The 23,927-nt window shown below is 40.7% G+C and overlaps 1 protein-coding gene across 1 annotated transcript in view; it reads left to right on the top strand.

Annotated features, from left to right (window-relative positions):
* Positions 1-10,713, top strand: part of DLL4 (delta like canonical Notch ligand 4) — a 29,464-nt gene extending 18,751 nt beyond the window's left edge. The window contains exons 9-11 of the mRNA XM_033952978.1: positions 237-966; positions 3,567-3,675; positions 8,503-10,713. Coding sequence (XP_033808869.1) covers positions 237-966; positions 3,567-3,675; positions 8,503-8,508 — 845 coding nt within the window. The 3' untranslated portion in view covers positions 8,509-10,713. The remainder of the gene's footprint in view (positions 1-236; positions 967-3,566; positions 3,676-8,502) is intronic.
* Positions 10,714-23,927: the final 13,214 nt, after the last annotated feature.

The following is a 23,927-nucleotide window of genomic DNA, read 5'->3' as shown; positions in this document are numbered from 1 at the left end:
CTGCTGGGCATGATGGACCTATGGTCTGACTCGTCAGAGGTCATGCTTATGTGCTTAAGAGACCAGTTAATTTAATCATGTATTTTTAATGGGTATAACTAATGAGCAGACTGGATGGACCGTTCAGGTCTTTATCTGCCATCATTTACTACATTACCAACGGGGAAAAGTCATGCACAACAAGGTGATTAGTTCTTTGCAGACTTTATAAGTAACAGACTTTTTTATTTTTACAGGTGGCCACTGCTTTGATTTGGGTCACACCCGAATATGTCGCTGTCGTCCTGGCTTTGCGGGTTCTAAATGTGAGATTAACATCAATGACTGTGCCAGGAATCCATGCTTTAATGGGGGATCCTGCCAAGATCTGATCAATGACTATAACTGTGTTTGCCTGGCGGGCTACAGTGGCAAGAACTGTGATGTCAAAACCAGAGACGACTGTGTCTTCAGACCCTGCCAGAATGGTGGCACATGTCACGGTGGGCGTCATGACAACAGCTTTGCCTGTGCTTGCCCTTATGGCTTTATGGGCAGCCGATGTGAGTTTCCCGTGTACACAGTCTCCATGCCACAGCCTCCTAATGAAGACAACGGCTTTCCCTGGGTGGCGGTTTTCATGGGTGTCGGGGTTGTAGCTCTGCTTGTGTTAATCTGCATGATTGCTATGGTTGTCAGGCACATTCGCAAGCAACCAGAGCAGGACACAGAGACTATGAACAACCTCTCCGACTTCCAAAAAGACAATCTAATCCCCACCTCACAGCTTAAAAACACTAACAAAAAAAAGGACCTCGAAGTGGACTATGGACTAGAGAAATCAAATCACAAATGGAAAAATCAAGCCATGGATTTCAACCTGGTAAAAGATCTAACAAGTGGTATCATTGGAACAGGAAAGGAGGGAAAATTCCATAAAGGTGACATGTGTTTAGAAGAAGAAAAGTCTCCCTTACATTTATATAGGTGAGTAAATGGTTTCTCCAGCACAACTGTGCTCCCTGTTAATCTTTAGAATTCGATTTAAATGCGCTTTTATGATATTCAGAATTATACGTGGCCTTTTGTTTCAAGGAATTCTCAGAAGTACAAACTTCCCTTCCTTCCGTGAAAGGGATAAAGCTTGTTGGTAATCTCTTGCTCCTTTTTCGTTTAGGTTTGCAACAATTTGGAATGAAATTCCTAGTTATATTAGCACTCTTCTCTCTCTCCAGATTTTTCGTAAATCGATGAACAATGTTATTTCAACAGTTTCTGGAAAATGGTACTAAGGAGTGTTGTCTTTGTTTAGTAATTCACATGTCAAACTGATTTCCCGATTTGTTGAAGTCTTATGTAGACCAAGTCAAGCCCCTACTTCAGGAGCTGATACGGTATATAAATCTAAAGCTTAGATTAGATGGAAGGTTTTTCTACATATTGTCAGAAATGGACAATGAACCTGGTGATGGATAAGTGGCTTGCATTTGAATGCGAGACTCACTTGGCATTTCATTTTGCTGTTGTGCACAGAGAACGGCAGACGAGACAAAAAGCATATACAGTGGAACCTTGATTTACGAGCATAATTTGTTCCAGAAGCATGCTCATAAACCAAAATACTCGGATATCAAAGCGAGTTTCCCCATAGGAAATAATGGAAACTCGCTTGATACGTTCCCCCCTCCCCACAAGGCCAGAAGCGCTGCTCCCCCCGCCCGAACAACTTGAAACTTGCCCCCCATTTGGCACCGGCACGCAGCCTACAGGACGTGCCGGTGCCGCTTGAAGAACTTCCTGCCTCTGCCGGGCCTTGAGCATGCATCTGCGCATGCTCAAGGCCTTCCAATTCTCCCTCTCGCAGATCTCCGAGAATCTCGGCGAGAGGGAGAATTAGAAGGCCTTGAGCATGCGCAGATGCATGCTCAAGGCCCGGCAGAGGCAGGAAGTTCTTCAAGCGACACCGGCACGTCCTGTGGGCTGCATGCCGGAGCCGGACGGGGGGGGCAAGTTTCTAGTTGTTTGGGTGGGGGGGTTCCGGTGCGAGTGGGGGGAGCGATGCCGGTTCTCAGGGGGGGGGGCGTGCTCGCAAATAGAATCAACACTCGGTTTGCGAGACAAGTTTTGCTTGTCTTGCAAAACACTTGCAAACCGGATTACTCGCAAGCCGAGGTTTCACTGTATTTTAAGGAAATAAGTATTCAGAGACTCATAAGGGGTGCAATTCTCATTAATCATCGTCCCCTCCCCTCCCTTTCTAAGATTTTTGTCAAATCTATAATTGGTTTGCTCTGGGTACCCTTTGCCTAGGTCCTTCCAATTTGAGTGATGTCCATGGATCTTGTAACTATTCGGCTGCGAATGGTGCTGGCCCCCCCTACCACCACCACCAAAAAAAAAAAATTGTTGCACTGCTGAACTGAGACAGAGCTGTGAGGGAAATAAGTGTGACTGGAGCCAATTTAGGATAATAGATTTCCAGAGTTGGATATATACGGGCAGTCCCTGACTTAAGTATGACTCGTACTTAAGAACGCAGTCGCAGTTTCATTTGATTTCACTGAGCAGTATTTTCAGTGGCATAAACCAGTGGTTCCCAACCCTGTCCTGGAGGACCACCAGGCCAATCAGGTTTTCAGGCTATCCCTAATGAATATGTATGGAACAAATTTGCATGCCTGTCACTTCCATTATATGCAAATCTCTCTCATGCATATTCATTAGGGATAGCCTGAAAACCCAATTGGCCTGGTGGTCCTCCAGGACAGGGTTGGGAACCACTGGCATAGACTCCTACACTTCTTCTGTAGCAGATTTAGGAATGATGCATGCCCACATTGTGCATGCTGTACCTTTGAGGGAACACCGGTAGGGGCAGTTGGCCCTTTTTGTCAGCTAGGTGTAGAAATAAGCAGCAAGAATTTTAACATCTACAAATTCGACTTGAGAACAGCTTTAAAAGCATAACTCGTTCTTAACCCGGGGACTACCTGTATATCTAGGGCTCAATTCAGTAAACAGCACTCAAAATTTGGTGCTGAAAAAAAAAATCAGCACTGAACAGTATTCTATAAAGGGTGCGCTGGGCTCTAGTATTTATACCATCTGAAACAGCCTGTTAGTTGTGGATCCACAGTATCTGGTAATAACTGCACATTTTATTGAACCCCCCTGACCTGTTCATGACCCTCATATAGACATGTTGTAAGATTTGCATGAGGATCTCTATAGAGTAGCACTTAGTACGATGTGCATGCAAATCAGATTAACAATGAGTGCCAGTAATTGATAGCACCCAATGCTTGGCATTAATTGGCTTATTAGATCTCAGAATAGCATGCGATTTTGTGTGTGTATTCTTACATTCTATGTATAGAATTGATCTTCAAATATGTTTGAGATGTTCAGACCTATGCTACTGCTTACAAATTAAAATGTTTTCCTCATTGGAGTAGAGATTAACAGCATTAGGTGGTTCCTTAACGTGTTTTCTCCCGAGTGGCTGGTTTGACCTGATTTTTAAGCAATTTTATGTTCAGATGCCATATTATTCTCATACTCATGTTCCCTTTTTGTGCCTTTCTCAGTGAAAAGCCTGAGTGCAGAATATCAACGATATCTTCTCCAAGAGAATCTATGTACCAGTCTATTTTTGTGATAGCAGAGGAGCGGAATGAGTGTATCATAGCCACAGAGGTAAGAACACAGCCACCAAAATCGATCCCTTATGTCTGGGCTTCCCAAGCTGTGGGTCCTGACCCCAAATGAGGTTTCAGAATCTGCATTTGGTGGGGGGTAGAGCATACAGGCTAGTCCACAATGAACTTTCACTACATTCTAATATCGATTAAACTTCTATAATTTAACAAAAAGCTACTTAAAGGAAGGGCTGTGGCTCACTGGTTAAGCTGCTGTCTCTGTACCCAGAGGTGATGAGATCAAATCCCAGGGCTGCTCCTTGTGACACTGGGCAAATCACTTAATCCTCCAGTGCCCACCACTTTGAATTAAAGAGTGACACGGTGACATAATTCATCATCGTCATTCTCTACTTTGAATGTCAGCTTTGAAATGCCAAAGCGACAAAAAGGCAGTATGCATGTCCCCATTCCCTTTCCCTTAATTAGCAGTGTTTGTTTTCCAGTTACCTTGTTTATTGGGACCTGGTTTGGCCACAGTTGAAAACAGGGTACTGAACTTGATGGACCTTTGGTCTGTCCCAGTATGGCAGTTCTTACGTTGGGTACAGGTTGTTTCAGAAATATTGTTCTAGGATGAGCCCCACCCCCACCCGTCAGCGTATTCTGTAATAACACATTGCACTGTTAAAGTATACTGCTTAGTTTTTAAAATTACTGTATTTTTGCCATCACTAGTTGCCTACAGAGTTTGCAACATTTTTATAAGCACATCACAATTCAGAAACTTATTACATATCTGGAGTCACTGCAGATTTGAGTTAATAGACGAAAGCGCGAGAGGACAAAGCCACTAAGACAAATACGCGCAGGACATCAGTACGCCAGATTAAAAGGTAACTTTAAAGTGCTCCGAGGGGGTGTGTGGGGGGGAACCCCCCCAGTTTTACTTAGTGTCAGCGCAGCTGTTGGGGGGGAACCCCCCCATTAGAGAGGAAAGTGTAATTTTTCCCAGTGTTTTAGTGAAAAATTAGTTTCCACTATAAATTGGGGGGGTTCCCCCACCCCACTCCCCAACAGCAGCAGCAACACTTCTAAGTAAAGCGGGGGGTTCCCCCCCCACACTCACACCCTCGGAGCGCTTAAAGTTACCTTTTAATCCGGCTTACTGACGTACTGCGTGTGCATTTGTCATAGCGTCCTTGCATGCGATTTGTCTGGCGCGCTTTAGTCCCGTCACCCAGATTTGACAAGCTCTTAACATTCCAGTGCTTAAGTTTCACTAATCATTTGTAAACCACTTATAAAATTCCTAAGCACTGAACAGCATGGACGCAGTTTGTAAAACAAACATTTATATAAGGGTATGATATAATCAATTGCACATTACAATGTAAAAGTTTTTGGTTTGTACAATTCTTGTCAAACCCACCATCACCATGCCTGCCAGAATTAATGAGCATCCAACTTCCTCCAAAATATTAAATTTAACTCCAAATACCGTATCCCCTGTGGGTGAACTCCAATGTGCCATAACTAAAGTGTATTCTTAACTAGCTAAGAAAGTTGTTCCAAGAAATATTGGGGAATCAAAATAACTTGATTTAACTGCAAGGACCTTAACTTTCTTGCAGTCGTTGCTTTCAAAAATTTTAAATACTAGGCACATGTTTACAAAAAAAAAACAAAAAACATTATATTGCCAGGCTGTGCAGCTCCTTCAGAAATGGGGATCATATATTTGTTTACTAAGGTATTTATATACCTCCCTTCAAGACCTACAGTACCTGGGCCAGTGGAGGATTAAGTGACTTGCCCAGGGTCACAGGGAGTGATATGGGGATCACTGGGGTCAGATAGTGCCATTTTTAACCTTGCCCCAGCAGTCTGGAGATCACTTCTCTTGCCAGACCACCCCAAGGACTCAGTATGAGCAAGGGGTGAGATCAGCAGCATCAATTTTAAATTATGCTGCTTCCACTTACTTGGGAAAGGAGGACGTCCTTCCCTCCCCCCCTACTTGTAGCTTTCTTAAAATAGTACTCCTGCAGGTAAATTGCACGTACACACCTGCATGTCCTTAATGTTTTTTTTTACAAAAAGCCCCCTGTTTGTCAGAGCCTTTTGAAAAAATACTAAGGGAATGCATATCATGATGTCTCAGTTCCCATTGGCGTGGGGAGGATGGCAGTGGCAGCAGCGTCACTGGACTTTAGGCTGCCTCTTCAAGCCTGAACTTGTGCATGCCTTGGCAGGTGTAAAGGCCAATGTTCACAATTTTGGCTACCACATGTATTCCCTTTGTAAAATGGAGGATACATATTTACAGTTTTGGCTTGCCCTTTCTATGTTCCCTTTAATATCTGCATCCTGGGGTTCTATGTGTACAAATAGCAATGTTTTGGAATTAAGATTTCCAAGTGTGTGCAGTCGAGACACGTAAATGCGGCTGTGTGCATGTCCTGGATGCTTCTACAATGCCCCTCTAAACTAATTTGCTATTTTCTTAACCAAAGTTACTCTAATCTATTGTTTTGTTCTCGGTCACCAAGTTCTTGGCATGCCTAGCTTGCTGAACATCATATAACAGTTTGGGTCTCTAATAAATGAAACCAGTTCACTGCAAGTTCCCCCAAATCCATTTCCTATGGGGAAAATATTCTGGTATTAGTGATCTCTAAGAGACTAGAGAATGACACAGTGCCAAAATTCATCACAGTTCCTGTGGATAACCATGGGAAACAATCCCATGTCATTCTTTAGTGTCAATTAGAGAATGATATGGGGACACATTTTTCCTCGTCCCCATGGAAACTCATTTTCCTGGCCCGGAGAATTCTTTTCCTGTCCCTGCCCCATTCCTGCAAGCTCTGTCCTCATCTGCACAAGCCTCAAACATTTTAAAATCATAAATATTCAAGGCTTAGAAACATAGAAAATGACGGCAGAAAAGGGCCACGGCCCACCTAGTCTGCCCACACTAATGGCCCACCCCCTAACTACCTCCATGAAGAGATCCCACATGCCAATCCCATCTTTTCTTAAAATCTGGCACGCTGCTGGCCTCAATTACCTGTTGTGGAAGATTATTCCAGCGGTCAACTAACCTTTCGGTGAAGAAATATTTTCTGGTGTCGCCATGAATGGGACAAAACTCGTTGGGATGGGACGAGAAAATTGAGTTCCTGCGGGGACAGAGACAAATTTGGCCCTGTCAGTCTCAACCTTAGTCCTTCTATACCAGCATTCTTCAGTGCTTGTGGCCATTCATACTTTGATTCTTCCCTCCCTCCTTAAAGAATGACATGGAGATAGTTTCTCATGGGAACAGTGCTGAATTTTGTCACTATGTCATTCTGGTTAGTCCCCTTTATTGATTATATATGAGGATGAATCAAAAACTAAAGGCAATTGTTCAATTACATGATAACCAGAACAGAGCTAGTGAAATGCAACATATGTACTTGTACATTGCCTGTTGCATAGTTCATCCATGCACAGTGCAGCACTCGGCCTTTAGTTATGTAGTAGCCACAACATCAGACACATGGATGATCCATTGCAAGATTGCTCCATCGAAGACTATGCAGTAGTGTGCTTTCTTTGGGTAGAGGGAGTAAAACCTGTGCAAATTCAGTATGGACATAGTATCATGCTTCAACAAAAGGTTTGAGTGGGTAGAAAGGTTTAAAGCAGAAAGAACAGGTGTCCTCCATCAACATTGCATGCACACAAGAGCACATTGATGGTCAGATTCCTTGAGTAGAGAAGATTAACAAATAACGGTGTCTCAACTGGCTGCAAATGTGAATATCGGCTAAAGATTTGTATTTGACATAACGTATGATGACTTGGGATACAGGAAAGTCTGCGCATGATAGGCTCTCAAACAGCTTACTGATTGGTACAAGCAACAGTGTGTGGATGTTGTTACCCAGTTCCTGAGACGGTATGAAGAAGATAACAAGTATTCTGGAGAGAATTGTCACTGGCGATGAGACATAGGTGTATCACTGTGAGCCAGAGAGCAGAAGACAAAGCCTGATGCAGTAAAAGAAGCACATAAGCAAGTGCTTTGGAAGTGGTGCTCACCTGGCTTCAGGAGCAGCCAAAAAACGTCTCTGCAGGAATGCAGAAGCTAGGTCAACAATACAACAAATATGTTGGCTTGCATGGGAACTATGTCAAAGTGATATGTGCAATTGCTCAGTTACTTCAGTTAAAGCCACTAAATGTCTTTTGCCTTTACTTTTTGATTTACCCTCATATTACAACTGTGTAACTCTAGCTTTTGACCCTATTATAATCATTTTATGCTGTAGTTTTTTCTGTACATACAGAGGGCACTGTTTGATTATTCTAAATATTTAGCAGGAGCAGGGTTGAGGTGGAATAAGGTGTGTATTCAAGGATTTTATATGAGGGTGGTTTGAAAAGTTTGGTTAAAAAAATAAAAGCAAGGTTGACGTAGTCTCCATCGAGGGCTATAAGTTCAGCGCATTTCCAGGTTTTTTTGTTTTGTAGGAAAAATAGCTTATGAAAAAACTGGAAACACACTGGACTTAATAGCCCTCGATGGAGACTACATTGTTCAACTTGCTTTACCAGACTTTTTTTCAAACCACCCTCATTGATTAACCAGTCACCCAGATCAAACAGGTGTTTTAAGTAATAACAATAAATGCTCTTGGTGCCAGTTTGTCTGCATTTCCAAGGCACTTGCTTTAGGAAACGAGTAATATGTTAGACCAGCCTGACCTCGGACAAGAACTGAAAAGGGTCTGTGGCTTTCTACAGCTGCATGAGCCTGCCATGCATTTGTGCTTCCTTGGCTGCTTTCTCTCAAACCTCCTGACCATGCTTTTTTTCCCCCCTTTATTTACAGGTGTAAGACTTTGAATAGAAGAGTCCTTGTGCACCTGCTCACTTCAGACAAGGAGACACAGCTCTTGTCCTTTAATGTTTACAATTCTGGACTTTCTAGACTGGGTGGTCTTTTTTTGAGGGGGTTGAATTTGTTTATTTTTTTGGGGGGGTGTTAATTTTTTAACTGTATGCAACTTGCTGCTCTCAGTCAAATGGGACAGACTGTGAATTTAAGGAGAGATGCAATAGGTTTTTATTCTCTGCCCTGTTTTTCCTTGAAATAAATTGAATGTAATTGGCAATTAAGAAAAAGCAAGCTTTGAAGGACAAACCGGACTTGATGTCTCAAGTGCTCTTTGCAATTTAAGCTCTGACAGTGAAACCTTGTGTAAATTTGGAAGTGGCGAGGGCTCCGAGAGCCAGAGAAAGTGTGGAAATGCTGCAGCAAGCTTGCAAGAAGGCACCACTGTGAATGCCCACTATGCAGATAACTAAATGGAAGAATTTAGGTCTCTGTCTTTCTTTTTTCTCCTGGTCTAGAACATGCCTAAAGTGTGTCAGAATCTAGCATCCGTCCACCAATTCTGTGCTTCATACTGAAATAGCAGGAGGGTGAAAATATCATCTGACACTTCTCTTGATGAGCTCTTCTGAGCTGTTGCCATTTGCACTAGGACTTATTGCAGAACCATACTGCACCCCGAGGGATAAATCATTTTATGAAAGGGGGGGGGGGTTTAAGGATGTCAAGTCATCTCTTTATTGCAACCTTTCTCCTCCACCCATGCTTGTAATTATTGCAGATAACTCCTGACCCTTCCTTGAAAGCCTTATAATGCGTCTCAGATCAATCAAGAGTTGGATCCTACACATGCTGGACCGTCTCTGTTGTTTCATGCCTTTTGCACTACTGAAGATTATAAAGTCTGTTGTTGTTTTGTTTGTTTTAATTATCCCTTTTTCAAGAACTTGTATCTTAAGAGACTTGTTCCTAAAATGGAGGCCACTGTATACTGGAATGAGTTACTTGCCACCTTATTACTGTGGTTGGGAATACACAAGCTTTTGACCCAGTTCATTTCTTTTTTTTTTCTGGCTTTATTTTTATTCCTTAGCTCCTATCCATCTAAAGATTTAAAATACCTGGCCTAGATCCCTCTGTTTTGACTGACTTGTTTGGGGCAATCTTAAAACAGAGGGCTTTGCCCCTTTTCTAATTTTAACATCAACCTACCCTGATAGTAGTTGGTTTTTTTTGGGGGGGTGCAAGGGTTTACTCTTTTATTCAAGAGGTATTATATAGAACTCAGTACAACTCTATACTATATACAAACATGTCTGTAAAACCAATTCAGGCCAATTGGTGGGGAAAGTGTATCCTATGCTGGGTCTCTTAGAGGGGTCACTTAAAACTGTTAATACAGGGTATCTGCTGTAAGGCCCGAAGGAATGTAGTGGCCTTGCAACAGTGAGTTTCAAGTTTATTTATAGCTTGATATACTGACCATCACAAGGATCTGGCTGGTTTACAAGAATAGAAATTTAAAAAAATATATTGGTTTTATCAAGTGCATGTTGCTGTATTTAATGTATATGTAAGTTCTGTAATAAAATTGCCCCAGCAGGCCAGACCACAACTTGTAACAGCAACTCTGCAACATGGATCAAAATTTATACTGTATGCCCATCATTTGATGGTGGTCTGACAAATGTCAGGGTGGGTCTGTTTCTGCACACAGCGGTAACTGCCATAGCTATCTGCCTGGGATAAATAGAGGGCCAGTGATCACAGGGGCGGTGGGGAATGGGGTATAAAGCAATGATTCTTCCAAGGAAAGCCAAGATTTGTAATACTACAGGACCCTGTCCTTGTGCTAACTAGTCGGTGTGTTGCCTTGACTTTGTGTGTGGAGAGGAACTGGTGCTCGTAGCCAGTACCAACCTTCACTAGCCACACAAGGGCTTTCTGGAGTACTTCAGTGTTGACCATTTGGAAATCAATAATATGTTGTGGGGAGGGGGGTTACCTGTTGTTATTTCAAAGTCTAGTATTTCAGTAATTTAAAAATCAAAAGCACTGAACTTTCTACATTTTATAGCATTATTTTGTATATAATGTATATTTATAATCAAGACAGAAGTGTAAATGTTTTATTTCTTATGTTTTTAATATGATGGCAACAAAGTTTGAATTTTTTTTTTGTCAATGAAAGCCTCTTCTGCGACTGAAGTTTTGGTTTTTCTGGTATTTATTTAATACTACAATACTTGCATGTGGTGAACTGTCTTGTGTGCATATTTAAGAAAAGCAATGCCAAGTTGGAGCAAAGTCTACTGAAATTAGCCTTCTATCCTCAACAGTCCAGATCATAACACATCATCAGATCCCTAAATAATATGGTAGGTCTTTTCTCCTAGATTATTTTGAGGACTAAGGAGTGGTTCTGCCAGGTCTACCTGGCTCATAACTTATGGACTTTTTTTCTAGGAGTATACCAAATATCTCTCTTGACTCCCACTACATTGTCCATAGCCTCTGGCAAGAGGTTCTTCAGTTTAATTATATGGGTCGCAGTGGTGGGGAGGGGGGACTTCAACCATTTGTTTTTTCATTCTGCTGTTTGTTAGTTTCATGAAGTGGTATCCCCATTTTTTTTGTATTTGAAAGATCAAATAATTGTTCTTCATTTAACTGTTTTACTCCACTCATTTTCATTTGGACATTAATATTCTGCTTTACCATGAATAGCTAAAGGTGGATTACAAGTGCTCAGTTACAGTATGGTTTCATATAAATAACAGAACTGTCAGTTGGACAGGTATTTTTACACGTGACCAAGTTTTCAAAGCTTGTCTAAGATTGCTATGTGAAAATAGATCATGTGTCTCCTTTGTTTCTAAACCTTCACTGGCTTCTGGTCCATCTCAGGATCCACTTTAAATGTGCATGTATTACTTTTAAAATTCTATAAGGTGTCGTCATCCCTCTTGTCCCTTTATTATGGAATGCTTACAGATTCCCTTATGCAAGAAGTACCCAACAATTCAAACTCTCCCTTCCTTCAGTAAAAGGAATCAAGAATTTGGGTCAATCTTTAGTTTTCAAATTATCTCAACTATGGAATGAACTTCCTCTTATCCTAAGGGGCCCTGGTCCTTTTCAACTTTTTTGCATATCCTTAAAAACTACTTCATTTGCTAAACACTTCGGAAATCAGTCACCTTAATTTTTCTGACTGCTATTTTTTTTTTCTTGTATTTCTTTTAGTTACTATTAACAGAGTTGAGCTCCATTTTGGTTGAAGACTCGGTCTACAAAGCTCAGGTTTAGTTTAGACGAGGATTAGCCTAATGGTTAACGCAGTGACCTGAGAGCCAAGGGACCTAGAGTTCAATTCCCACTACAGTTCCTTGTGTCTAGTACCCCAGGTACAAAATAAGTACCTTTCCATATCCGTATATTGTCTTGGCCATCAGATCCCTGACCCTTTTAACCTTCTCTCATAAGAGAACTGTTCCAGCCTTTAGCCATTTTTCTGCCCTTCTCATTTGTTTGGGGTTTGTTTTTGGTTGTGGGTTTTGTTTTGGTTTTTTTTTTGGGGGGGGGGGGTTTGTTTGTTTTTTTAAAGATATGACGACTTGAAATGTACACAGTATTCAAGGTATAGTTGCACTAGGGAGTGACTTAGAGGCAGCATAATCTGTTTTGCTTTTCCTACCTTTTTAAAAATAATACCTAACGTGTTATCTGGGGCAGACGGGTCTTTAGTTGCTGTGATGCAACATTGTCCATGAAAATATATTCAGGGTGGCCAAAAGTAAGTATACAGTATTCATAATTTCACATATGAATAACATTTGTGTAATGATTTTGCATCAGTTACACTGTCTTGGTTTTTCATCATTCAGTACTGTATTATACTTATTCAATAACTGTAAAATAAAAAGAAATAATTACTGTATACTTACTTTTTGACACACCCTGTATATTCATCTAAGCTGTATTGTATGTTTAGACATATACCAAAGGCAACCCTGTTATTTTGAGTGCCTGAGCGCTGTGAGCAAATCTAACTGCTGCTATGGGAAGAAGACTCTTCTATGAAGCGGAGAACTTGAAAATGTCTCCTTGAATTTCCTTTTACAGCTTAGGGACTGCTTTAAGGGTTAGTTGGATATCTGCCTGGATTTTTATAATATAGAATACAAATTTTCAATAACCTTTGCACTTGAAAAAAAATATGAGCCTGTGCCTACATGTGGATGTTTAAAAAAAAAAAAAAAAAGTGTATCCCTATACAGAGTACATATAGATATTTGTACCTTACTTGGAGCAAGTATAAATTTGTGATTAGTTTGGACAACTTATTTTATAAAGTTATATAGGTGCTTATGTTGCTTCTATACCGTAAACAGGAAATGGGTGCACTTTTGAATATTTTTATGGGTACTCTGTTATAAAATTACCCCACAACTGGATGAATCTCAGCTGGGTAGACTGGATGCGTTATGTTGGTTTACAATGTTATGTTGCTAGTAATTCCACAGATATGTTATGATTAGAACTCTACACTTAAAGTAGAAAGCTAATCTGTTTTTTAATATTGTTTTAAACAAATCAAGGGGTCCTTTTACTAAGCTGTGGTAATGCACTAATGCATGCATACTGCAGGTTAAAAAGGTATTACTGTGGGATGCATGCAGGTGTCCCAAGGGAATTCTGGGATTGGTACACTACTACATGCTAAAAATAGAATTTATTTTTCTCGTTTGATGCACTCTATGCCTGAATCTGTGGGTAGACCTCTTCTCGTGAGAAAAGGTGGGAGCTTCATTTGCGTTCTTTTGCTCCTCTCATTCCTCTGGGCTGTCCAACTCTTCAGTTGTCTTCTTAGGAGCTTGTCTTTTCTGCTTGTGTTTCTTTTCATTTTAAACTTGGTCTTTTTTTTTTGCAAGGCTTTTCGGGACTGCAGAGGATCCCCTTTCTGTGACAGCTCTGGCTGTGAGAAAGTGCAGACTCTATCGAAAGTCTGGTCCTAGAGAGTAGACTGTTTCAGTGCACCCACTTGGATGGCCTACAAGGACAGTTCAGGGACTATTGCCACGGGAGCACAGCTCTCCCCAGGTTCGTCTGCAGTTTGCTTGAGTGTAGGCTCCATGGTGGTATTTATCCAAGAGTAGGCAAACTGCTTTCCTTCTCTCCCTGCCCTCACCCCCCCACTGTTTTGTGTGCATGGTTCTGGTGAGGGTTGAGCTATCCGGCCAATATATTGAGCCTGAGGAGCAGGTAGCAGATGCAACAACCCTGGAATCTGAATTGCTTAAAGCACAGGTTCTCATTGGCAGCTATTTGCAGCTTCCATTCTTGTAAATCCCAGCATGCAGCTTTGCACAGTGAGTAACAGGCTGATAGCTTGACAAACCAAATCTGGGGCCATTCTTAAAATTGTTTTGGGGAGTTATGGGGGGGAGGTGCTAGAGTAGTGTAGCTCCCATGGGTCACTTTTGGTGCTAAAATTGCTGTTGTAGCAGCCATTTTGGATTTCTGTTTTGGGGGGGGTGATGCAGAGTAGACATGACCTGTACTACTCTTTTAGCTTGAAGCGATCATAGTTGTGCTAACCAGTTAGCATGGGAGCCTTTAGATCCTAGAAAATAGGTGGCGGTAAGAGCTTTAGTGCTCATGCATAATTGGGAAATTGAAAATGTGCCTGTTTTTACAGCTGAGCTAAAAAGTGGCCTCAGCAAGGAGGAAACCTACCTGCTAGTAATAACAGAGGCCACTTTTAGTGTAGCTTAGTAAAAAGGCCCCAATGGCTTTCTTTCCCAGTACCCTATATGACCATCTCTGGGTAAAGGTAATTAAAGTGTCCGGAAATAAACAAAAAGTAACTTTCAGACTTCTTATGGATCCATAACATAAAAAATTGGCTTCTTTGAGGATTTTGGGTCTAATACTTAGTCACCTTTTCCAAGAGATGGTCACCCATATGTGTATGCACTGGTGTAGAAAATGAATTCTATGCTAAAAATAATATATATATATTTTTTTGGGGGGGAAGGGGGGTTAACCCTGTGCTTCCACGAGTGGGGCTATATGCTGACTACCATGCAGAACAGTTGGGGCTACTGCAGAGCCTTGGCTCCATGGCCATAGCTAGAAGCCAGACAATCGAACACCGTTACTGTAATGACTTGCTGGAACCCTAAATTTTTTTTTCTTTATTTTCAATTACAATTCATTTGAATAGTAAAGAATGAATTTACAAATATGAACTCTCCTTGATAAAACAAGTTCAACTACAAACAAATATTTTCATCTAGCCCACATTATGCGAGGATTTACCCTTAACTTCATCTTCCAACAAAGTAAGCACAAAAAAAGATTTTTATACATTTATCAATTAAATAAAAAATAATAATAAGCTTTAATTTGATCTACATTAAATGGTGAAATACTAAATGCTCCTCAGTAAATCAGTAACATTTACAGCTGTTACTCCTGTAAGCTCAAGAATTGTTCCAACTGAATAGGATCCCAAAAAAAACAAATTCCAGCCCTGTGAAGTATTTTGTGCTTCACCCTCAACTGTGGCTGCAGTGTTTTCCTCTGCTGCCCCTGGGTGTTTACTGTCTTGCTGGCTCCCTCCTCTGTCTTGCTGCAGTGTTTGCGTGGCCCCAGAAAAAAAATTTTTGGCCAATGCCGTCCAGGGAAGCCAAAAGGTTGGACACCCCTGATGTAGATCTTGCCACATCCAGGAAAAATCAGTTCCAAATCCACACAAAATTTAGTTTTTGTATTCTTGATAAGTTTTCATAACTAATGTTTTATCAACTTCACTCATACAAGTGTGGATCTAGTTGAGATCACATCCTGTGACTCTTTTCAAAAGCCAGTTAAATTAAAATCAATTGGAGCCAACTGGTCCAATCCTTGTACAAACTCCATCTTCTTTTTATGTAGGATGTAGTAATTAGAAATTTTTAAAAAAGTTTCTGCACTTGATAATCCCAATAGCTCTTTGAAATATGTCCTAAGCACTATATCTGGCAATAATAAATGAGTCTTTGGGAAATTAACAAAACAGTGATTTTTTTTTTTTTTTTGAACGATATACATTTTCCATTGATTCAAGTTTGGAATATACGAGACTAACTGCAGAATCCAAACCTTTTTGCAGGGTCAAAACTAACAACCTTTTATCCAAAATCATCAAATTGGAATCTACATCTTCAAGCTTTTGAACAACTTTTGTGAAAAAACTATGTTTTGTTTAACAACTGATTGTAACAATCCCTCAGTGCTAGAGTTTTATTAACCATAAGTCCTATAATGAAATAGCCTGTGGGGTCTCTTGGCACCTGAGGTCTGCAATGCTATCCTCTTGAATGGAAATAATTTTAGGTAATGATTTAAAGGCTATCATAGAGGTTATATGTGGGTCATTGGATGGCCCAATAACACCCTTTCAAACTGAATCGGTACCCAAACTACTGGATCCTGGTGGCGGTAGAGGAGTTCTATCAAAGGGACTTAAGGAAGAATGCCCCTGACAAAGAATTCGACTCCATTCTTGATTATTACATTTGTCACCAAATGCCTATCTATGGGGCTAGTTGTAGCAGGGGTTGAGCTCTTGGGTTTAACCTTTCTTTTACCCATACTAATATACAAGGAAAAACACTCACCCAATTCTTCATAGGATCATCGCTTGTCGTGGCTCCAAGGGTCCTTATGTGCCCCTTTGGCCATGCCCTGTGACCACATGCCACAACAGCGGCTTCCTTTTCACACGCAGGAGATGGGCCCAAATCATGTCAGGCCACCATCTCCCACAGTGCCTGCTAACAAACCGGCACCAGTCCACAGCAGTCAAGATTATACCAAATGGAGCCACTGTGGCACTCAGGAACAGGCAAAAAGTCTCCGTCAAACACCAACAGAGCAGGTACTTCCTCTGACTTGTCTCAATAGCAGTGTCCTTTTCACATGCAGGAGATGGGCCCGGATGCCATTGGACAACCGTCTCCCACGGTGCCTGCTAACAAATTGGTCAGTCCAAAGCAGTCATGATATCAAATGGAGCTGCGGAGGCAGTTGGGAACAGGCAAAAGTCTCCTTCAAACACCAACAGAGCAGGTACTTCCTTTCATTAGAAACCCAAATAAGCAGGAAACTGTTTTTTTGTTTTTGTTTTTTTTTATATATAATTTTTATTCATTTTCAAATTTTACATAAAGTGTAAACATAAAGCAGGAAACTGTTTTTATGGTTCAGCAATCTAAAAGCAACAACCCCCTCAAAAATGTCCAGAAGGCAAAGTGTAGCAACTCATAAAATGGTAGCTTGGCTTCTGTGGCGGAATGGCAGAATGATCAAAGCAATGGTGATGACAATTGGAAAAGCCCAGTTCAAATCCCTCTACAGCTCCTTCTGATCATAAGTAAGATTCTTACCCCTTCATGGCCTCAGCTATAGGCAGACTGAGCCCTTCCAGGACTGGAAAGTACTGTCTGACCTGAATATAACTCACTTTGTGCTACAAGTGGAAAAAGGTATATGCTAAATCCTTTCTCTTGCTAAGTCTAAATTATAAGGGACTCGATATTCAAAATAGCTCCTGTTTGGGGCTAACTGTTAATTTTCAGTGGCACTTAACAATTTGGGGTATGCTAGTGACACCTGGCTGGTTGAGTGTGTCAGTATTCAGCACTGATACCCACAGAAATAGGACTGCATAAAAGTCAGTGGTATCATGCATTTACTCCAACTGCTGAATATCAAACAACCAGCTATGCATTAGCCAGCTCTGCAAAACCAGATCTTCAGTACTTAAGCCTGGACATGGCCTGGTATTGACTGTCTGCCTTTAACTGCTGATGGCAGCAAAATCATGATCCCTACCAGCTGCATATTGAGCCCTACAAAAGTATGCAGTTAAAACCTATCACATGAAAGAGGAGTGAGAGTTAGGTGGGATAGTATGTGATGATCAAAAGGTGGCCAAAGGTGACAGCAAAAGCTAGAAGGATGGTTGGGTGTATAGGGAGAGGAATGGCTAGTAGAAAAAAGGAGGTATTGATACCCCTGTATAAGACTCAAGTGAGACCTCATTTAGAATATGGTGTACAAGGCTGGAGCTCGCATCTTCAAAAAGATATAAATACGATGAAGTCGGTCCAAAGCAAGGCAACTAAAATGGTTGATGGTCTACATCACAAGGTATATGGGGACAGACTTAAAGATCTCTATGTATGCTTTGGAGGAAAGGCAGAAGGGAGATATGATAGAGATGTTTAAATAGCTATGTGGCATAAATACCATGAGGCGAGTCTCATTTGAAAGGAAACTCCAGCGTGTGGGAGCATAGGATGAAGTTAAGAGGTGATAGGCTCAGGAGTTACATAAGGAAATACTTTTTTAAAGTGTGGTAGATGCATGGAATAGTCTTCCGGTACAGGTGGTGGAAACCAAGACTGTGTCTGAATTCAAGAAAGCATGGGACAGGCATGTGGGATCATTTGGGGAGAGGAAGAGATTGTGGCTGGGCAGACTGGATGGGCCATTTGGCCTTTATCTGCCATCATGTTTCCAGATCTGAAGAAACATTAGTCCAATATCCATCTTCTTCTTCCCACAGCTTCATCCTCTCTGCGCCATTGTATCCCTTCATAATTAGGACTCCTCATGCTCTTTTCTTTTTCATTACTGTGTTGTCAGTATGAATACACCCTAGCTAACTGCCAAGGAAAGAACAGGCTCTCAGAGGTTTGGGGTTTTGTTTTTGCTTAGAGTCTGGCTGTTATGATAAATCTGCCCAGCATGTTATTAATACTACTTCTATGGATGAGTTCAGCAAGAACCCTCTGCCTTTCAGGTCTTCCCTGCCTGGATATATATATATATATATATATATATATATATATATATATATATATATATATATATATATATATATATATATATATATATATATACCTGAAAGGCAGAGGGTTCTTGCTGAACTCATCCATAGAAGTAGTATTAATAACATGCTGGGCAGATTTATCATAACAACCAGACTAAGCAAAAACAAAACCATTCCATATGTATATGTCTGTCTATGTTTCATACAACTCTTTATTTTACTTTGAACAAAATTAGCTTCTTAGCCTCAGTTCATAAATAAAAACTATGCTCAAGAAATTACCCCCCCCCCCCCCCAACAAAGTAGAGCAGGAGTGTCAAAGTCCCTCCTCAAGGGCTGCAATCCAGTCAGTATTTCCCCAATGACTGTGCATGAGATCTATTTGCATGCACTGCTTTCATTGTATGCTAATAGGTCTCATGTATATTCATTGGGGAAATCCTGAAAACCCAACTGGATTGTGGCCTTCAAGGAGGGACTTTGACACCCCTGCTGTAGAGCAAATTATAGAAAAGCTAGTACCAGGGGTAGGCAATTCCGGTCCTCGAGAGCCACAGGCAGCTCAGGTTTTCAGAATATCCAGAGTGAATATGCATGAGATATATTTGCATCTCAAGGAGGCAGTGCCTGCCAATCCATCTCATACATTTGCCTGTGGCTCTCGAGGACCATAATTGCCTACCCCAGAGTTAGACCGATGCTTCTAACTTGCAGCCCTTCCCAGTGATTTTAAATAAATCCAACAGTTGTGTCTCTCTTAATTAAACACATGGATTACACAAATATGTTTGTTCGGATTTGATATACCACTGAATCTTACTCAGAGTTCTCAGCAGTTTACATAAACAGATATTGTCCAGCTTAAAAAAAAAAAAAAGTCAAACAGGGAAAACGTCTGAATGCTGTTCCCACAGGCCACAACCCAGAAAAGCAACAATGCACACACAGTACAGACCTAGAGCTTCCTGCAGAAAATAAAACAGGAAGCTGTTGCCAGAGCCTGAAGAAACAAGTTCCACCTATGGAGGCACATAGTGGATGTCGTCGGTGATGCCTATTGCACAGGTATAACAGACAGACAGAGCAGAAAGATATGGGCAGTTTAGTTTATCAACCCTCCTGTTACATTTGCTCTTTCTTTGCCCTCATCCAGCGAATCTTCCTCCATGGCTTTTACCTTCTCTCCCAGGATGCTACACTTCCAAGTTTATTTATAATTTGTTATACCGACTGTCGACATGTATCTGGTTGGTTTACAATGCTAAAAGTTTAAGTTGAAATATAAAGTAAAATGGGGCCATAACATTAACCATGGATGAGATTTAGACAAAATGATATGAGAGGGACTGGGGCAAGGGAAAGATTCAAAATTACATTGATGTAAAAAGGAGGTAATGAGGGGGGTGAGTTCAGGCCCACCCAACAACGGCACCCTACTGAAAGAACTACACTGGCTCCCGATGGAAAGCAGACTGAAATTCAAGATCCTACTGCTGACACACAAAATCTCTCTGAATCACAATATCTAGCGGCCAGACTACGTCAGCACCCAACAGCATGCGCACAACGCTCGAGCCAAAATCACCTGCTGGAAATTCCCTCCTTCAGAGACGTCAAATAGAAAAGTGTCAGGAAAAGAATGTTCTCAGTGATGGCTCCAAGGTGGTGGAACACCCTCCCGAAGGAACTAAAACTAGAAAAGGATACCAGAAAGTTCAAGAAAGGAATAAAGACCATCCTCTTCACAGACTACTTTAGCCCATACAACGTAGAGGAGACAGTTGGCTAGCCCCCTCTCCCTCTATCAGGAACACGATAAGATGAATACAATAGGGATATAAATAGACAAAGCCCAGAAAACTAGACTGAGGAAGATAATATTTCAAAGATAAATATAAAACACAATACAGATATAGATTACATTTAGTTGAATTGGCCAACCTCCTTAGGAGGTGTGTAAATTATGTGGACTTAGTACAATACTAAACCTAGTATTATATGTGAATATACATAGGATGATTGATGTGGTATAAACTTATGCATATAAGTAGGATGATTGATTATGGTATAATTATACTGGTATTGTTAACTCTGTATTATAACACTGCTACAGAAGGCCCTGTAACTCTGTATAGAGCCATTGTATTGTAACACCTCGCAGAAGCTCTTTGTAACTCTTGTGGCCACCGGGCCCTGGACTAGGCGAATAGTGCCCCGGGTGGACCACAGGTAAATTGCACTGGTGTGCTGCTCAAACTGGAGACAGCTCCCACAGGCAAAATATCTAATAAAACAGTCAGTAGGAAACCAGGCAATTAGTTAAATTATATCTAGGGTTCTTTATTCCGTAAAACAAAATCAAAATGGCAAACAAGAAACAAAAAGGAAAAACTCAAAGCGAAAATCCTGGTCAGCAAATCAGTAAAGTCTCTGTGCCTTAGCAAGTTTGGCACAGCTTTCTGAAGCTGGGCCTCACCTAGGCCTAGGCCTGGTTCTGGCCCTAAAACTGGGCCCTTCTCAAAAAGGAGTTAAGTCCAACTATCACAGTGCATCACTTCCACAAAACACAAACACAAAAAGTAAATGTTCTGGAGGCCCTCAGCTCTGATCCTGAGCTGGGGCGGGAGAACTGTCAAGTTTGTCTTCAATAATATTCAAATATTCCCACCCGAGGTATTGACAAACTTCTCCCCAATAGAACAGTTCTCAGTTCCTGTATGCTACTGCATCCAAACCCAAAAGCAATTCAGTTAAAAGAAAAAAAAAAAACATTTCTTCAGTGGAACAAACTGTGAAAGCAACAGTCCTTTATAGCCTTCCAGCCACAGAGTCCTGCTCCCACCTGGGGCCTTGCTTTAGGCCTCACTAGAGCTGTGAGCCTAGGTAGCAGAAAAAAAAGAAAAAATAAATTATTCCTTTCTAGGCTGCAGGCTGCAACACAAGCCTTGAGAATTGTCCAAGCAAAACTACAAAAACAGCATTCAAAACAGTTACATTCAAAACAATGGCTTGCTTGAAAAAACTTCACAAAAAGAAAACACAGTTTTTCAGTTGCTAACCTTGCAAGCTATACAAATTTCCATGGCTTCATGTTCAGGCACCAACTGCTCACAAACCTCCATTTGTTCCACTTGCAGGGTGGCCTCAGCTTCCTGGCATGGAGCTACATTTTCCACTTCCATGGGTTCTAGGCTGTTCAATTGCTCTGGACTGGCTGGTTGCTGAGCACAGGAGAGAGGACCCTTTCCCTTCCTTGGCCTCTCTAACTCTGGAGAGAAAGCTGCTGGCTTTTCAGAGGGAAATCAAAACTAATAGTGAAAGATGTATATCAACAATCAAAAATAAGTACCACCACAAGCTGATATTCTAGAAATAAAGCCTAAATGGAGGAAAAGATCTCAGACTCACCACTTAGGGATCATAAGCAATTCACCCTAAATGTTGTGGTATTTAGCTTCTTTCATTGATCAAAATACCTCCATCCTATCCTAGTAGCTAATCATTAATAAATTATTTTTTAACTTATTAATGCTTTTTTTAAATTAATGATAGCATCATAACAATATTTGAATAAATCTAATTACTGAATGCAGAGAAAAATAACTTATCTGCAATTGATGAGGCACTGAATGAAGATTAAAGTGCTCTAGTGCTGCATTGCACAAACATAAAGTGATGAATGCTATGAAACTTGCACAAGGATAAAGTGCTGAAAATTCAGTTGCTCGACGAGTCCCGTTTCGCCCTAATAAACAGGCTTCATCAGGAAACGAGCTAGTTAGAATATACAAGAAGAAAAGAAAAGAAAAACTTATATTGAAGATTCATTCAAAATGACTACCAAACAATTCTATTAGCACACTAAAAGACTTACTTCTCGTGTTCAGTTGATCCCTTAAAATCACATCGGATTCAACTCAAGATAGCGCTTAAATCCTAAAAGATGCCAGTGCATGCGTATTAAGCATGCTTAAATCGAGCATCATGATTGGTTGTAAAAATATGCCATTTATAAATAACTTAATAAATAAATACTTAAATACATTATTACTAATTTAGATGCTAAAAATGTACTGAGTAGTCTTTATTAAATAGAAAGTGCGTCAGAGGAATGGTAGTTTAAAGAAAAAGAAAAGGAAGGCCCCAACCAGCATGGGGAACGTAAGTAACACGTAACTGAATGAAAGAGAAAAACCCAGACTAATCACTAAACCTATTAAATGAAAGCTGACCACTCAAATTTGGTTTTAAGATCATGTGGATGTATACTATTCAGCCTAAATATCCATCTAGACTCACGTTGTTTGAGGCGATTAAATCTATCTCCTCCTCTAAGTGACATCGGTTCCACATCAATGACAAAGCACTGTAAATCCTCAAATAGATGGTTCCTAATTCTGCAGTGTTCTACAATAACTTCAGAACATCGTTCATGTTTAAGGTTAGACTTATGTTCTCGCATTCTCGTTCTTAAGTCACGTGATGTCATACCGACTGAGAGAAGCCCCCAAAATGTCAGTTTTGTTAGTTCCAGTCCAGTGTGCCTTACAGAGTCCAGAAGGAAAGAGAGACATAAAAGCTTGCAGTTCTAGGGAGAGCCAGAGAGAGAAAAGGGGGATGGTCTAAGCTTCGTGTTCCATAGATAAAGGGAAGGATAGACAGAGAAAGAGAGGGAGAGTCAAGACCCCTCTCCTCCAGAAATAGATAGCTAGATTGATAGATAGGTTGATAGATCAATTGATAGATAGATGTGTTTTGCAGAGAGCAGACTTTTATAGCTTGGCTGAATATAGAAACCTGTATGTCCCAGTATCTTTCTGTTTAGAACTTGCAAACTGTTTGAGACAATGGTCAATTTAATTGACAAAGGAGGGTGTGATACCTGCAAGCATGGAAGATGGGATTAATCTCTGGCTTCTTTGTCCCATTCAAGCAGCCTATCTGCTTGATCTGTGCACCTGGACCCATTGTCCTAAGCACCCTCTTAATCAGACATTAACACCTTTTAGCTAGTCATGATTCAATCAGGGCTACTTAAAACATATCTGGGATACTTAAAACAGTTTCCCTGCCCTCAGGGTCTATCTGCATTCCCCTGCCAGAGTCAGATTGATATAATTTCCCATAGGTCTTCGCTGACATAAGTAATGCCAACCAAAAATGCTGAATGGTAGCGATAGCTAGGCTGACACCGACATACAACTTGTCACAAGGACACACAATAAGATAAATTACATAAGTCGTTTTACAGTTGGTAAAGTATCTGAGAACATATTTCTTCTGATCTTGTGGATTAATAAACTCCTTGTATTCTTCCACACTTATAATGACCCAGCACTGTAACACGTGTTGTTGATTCATCTATTTTAGATTGTGGAGTCGATGGACTTAAAATTTCCTTAAGATTTTGATTTCTAGAAAAAGCAATCTGCAATCTCTTATTTTCAAAAATAGGGTGTAGATTTACTATGTCCCAATTTCTTTTAATGATTTCAACAGCTATGGAACTTTTAGAACAATATCGCAAAACAAAAGC

The sequence above is a fragment of the Geotrypetes seraphini genome, chromosome 7, assembly GCF_902459505.1.
Source record: "Geotrypetes seraphini chromosome 7, aGeoSer1.1, whole genome shotgun sequence".
Classification (NCBI taxonomy): domain Eukaryota; kingdom Metazoa; phylum Chordata; class Amphibia; order Gymnophiona; family Dermophiidae; genus Geotrypetes; species Geotrypetes seraphini.
This window is presented reverse-complemented; position numbering and strand designations above follow the sequence as displayed.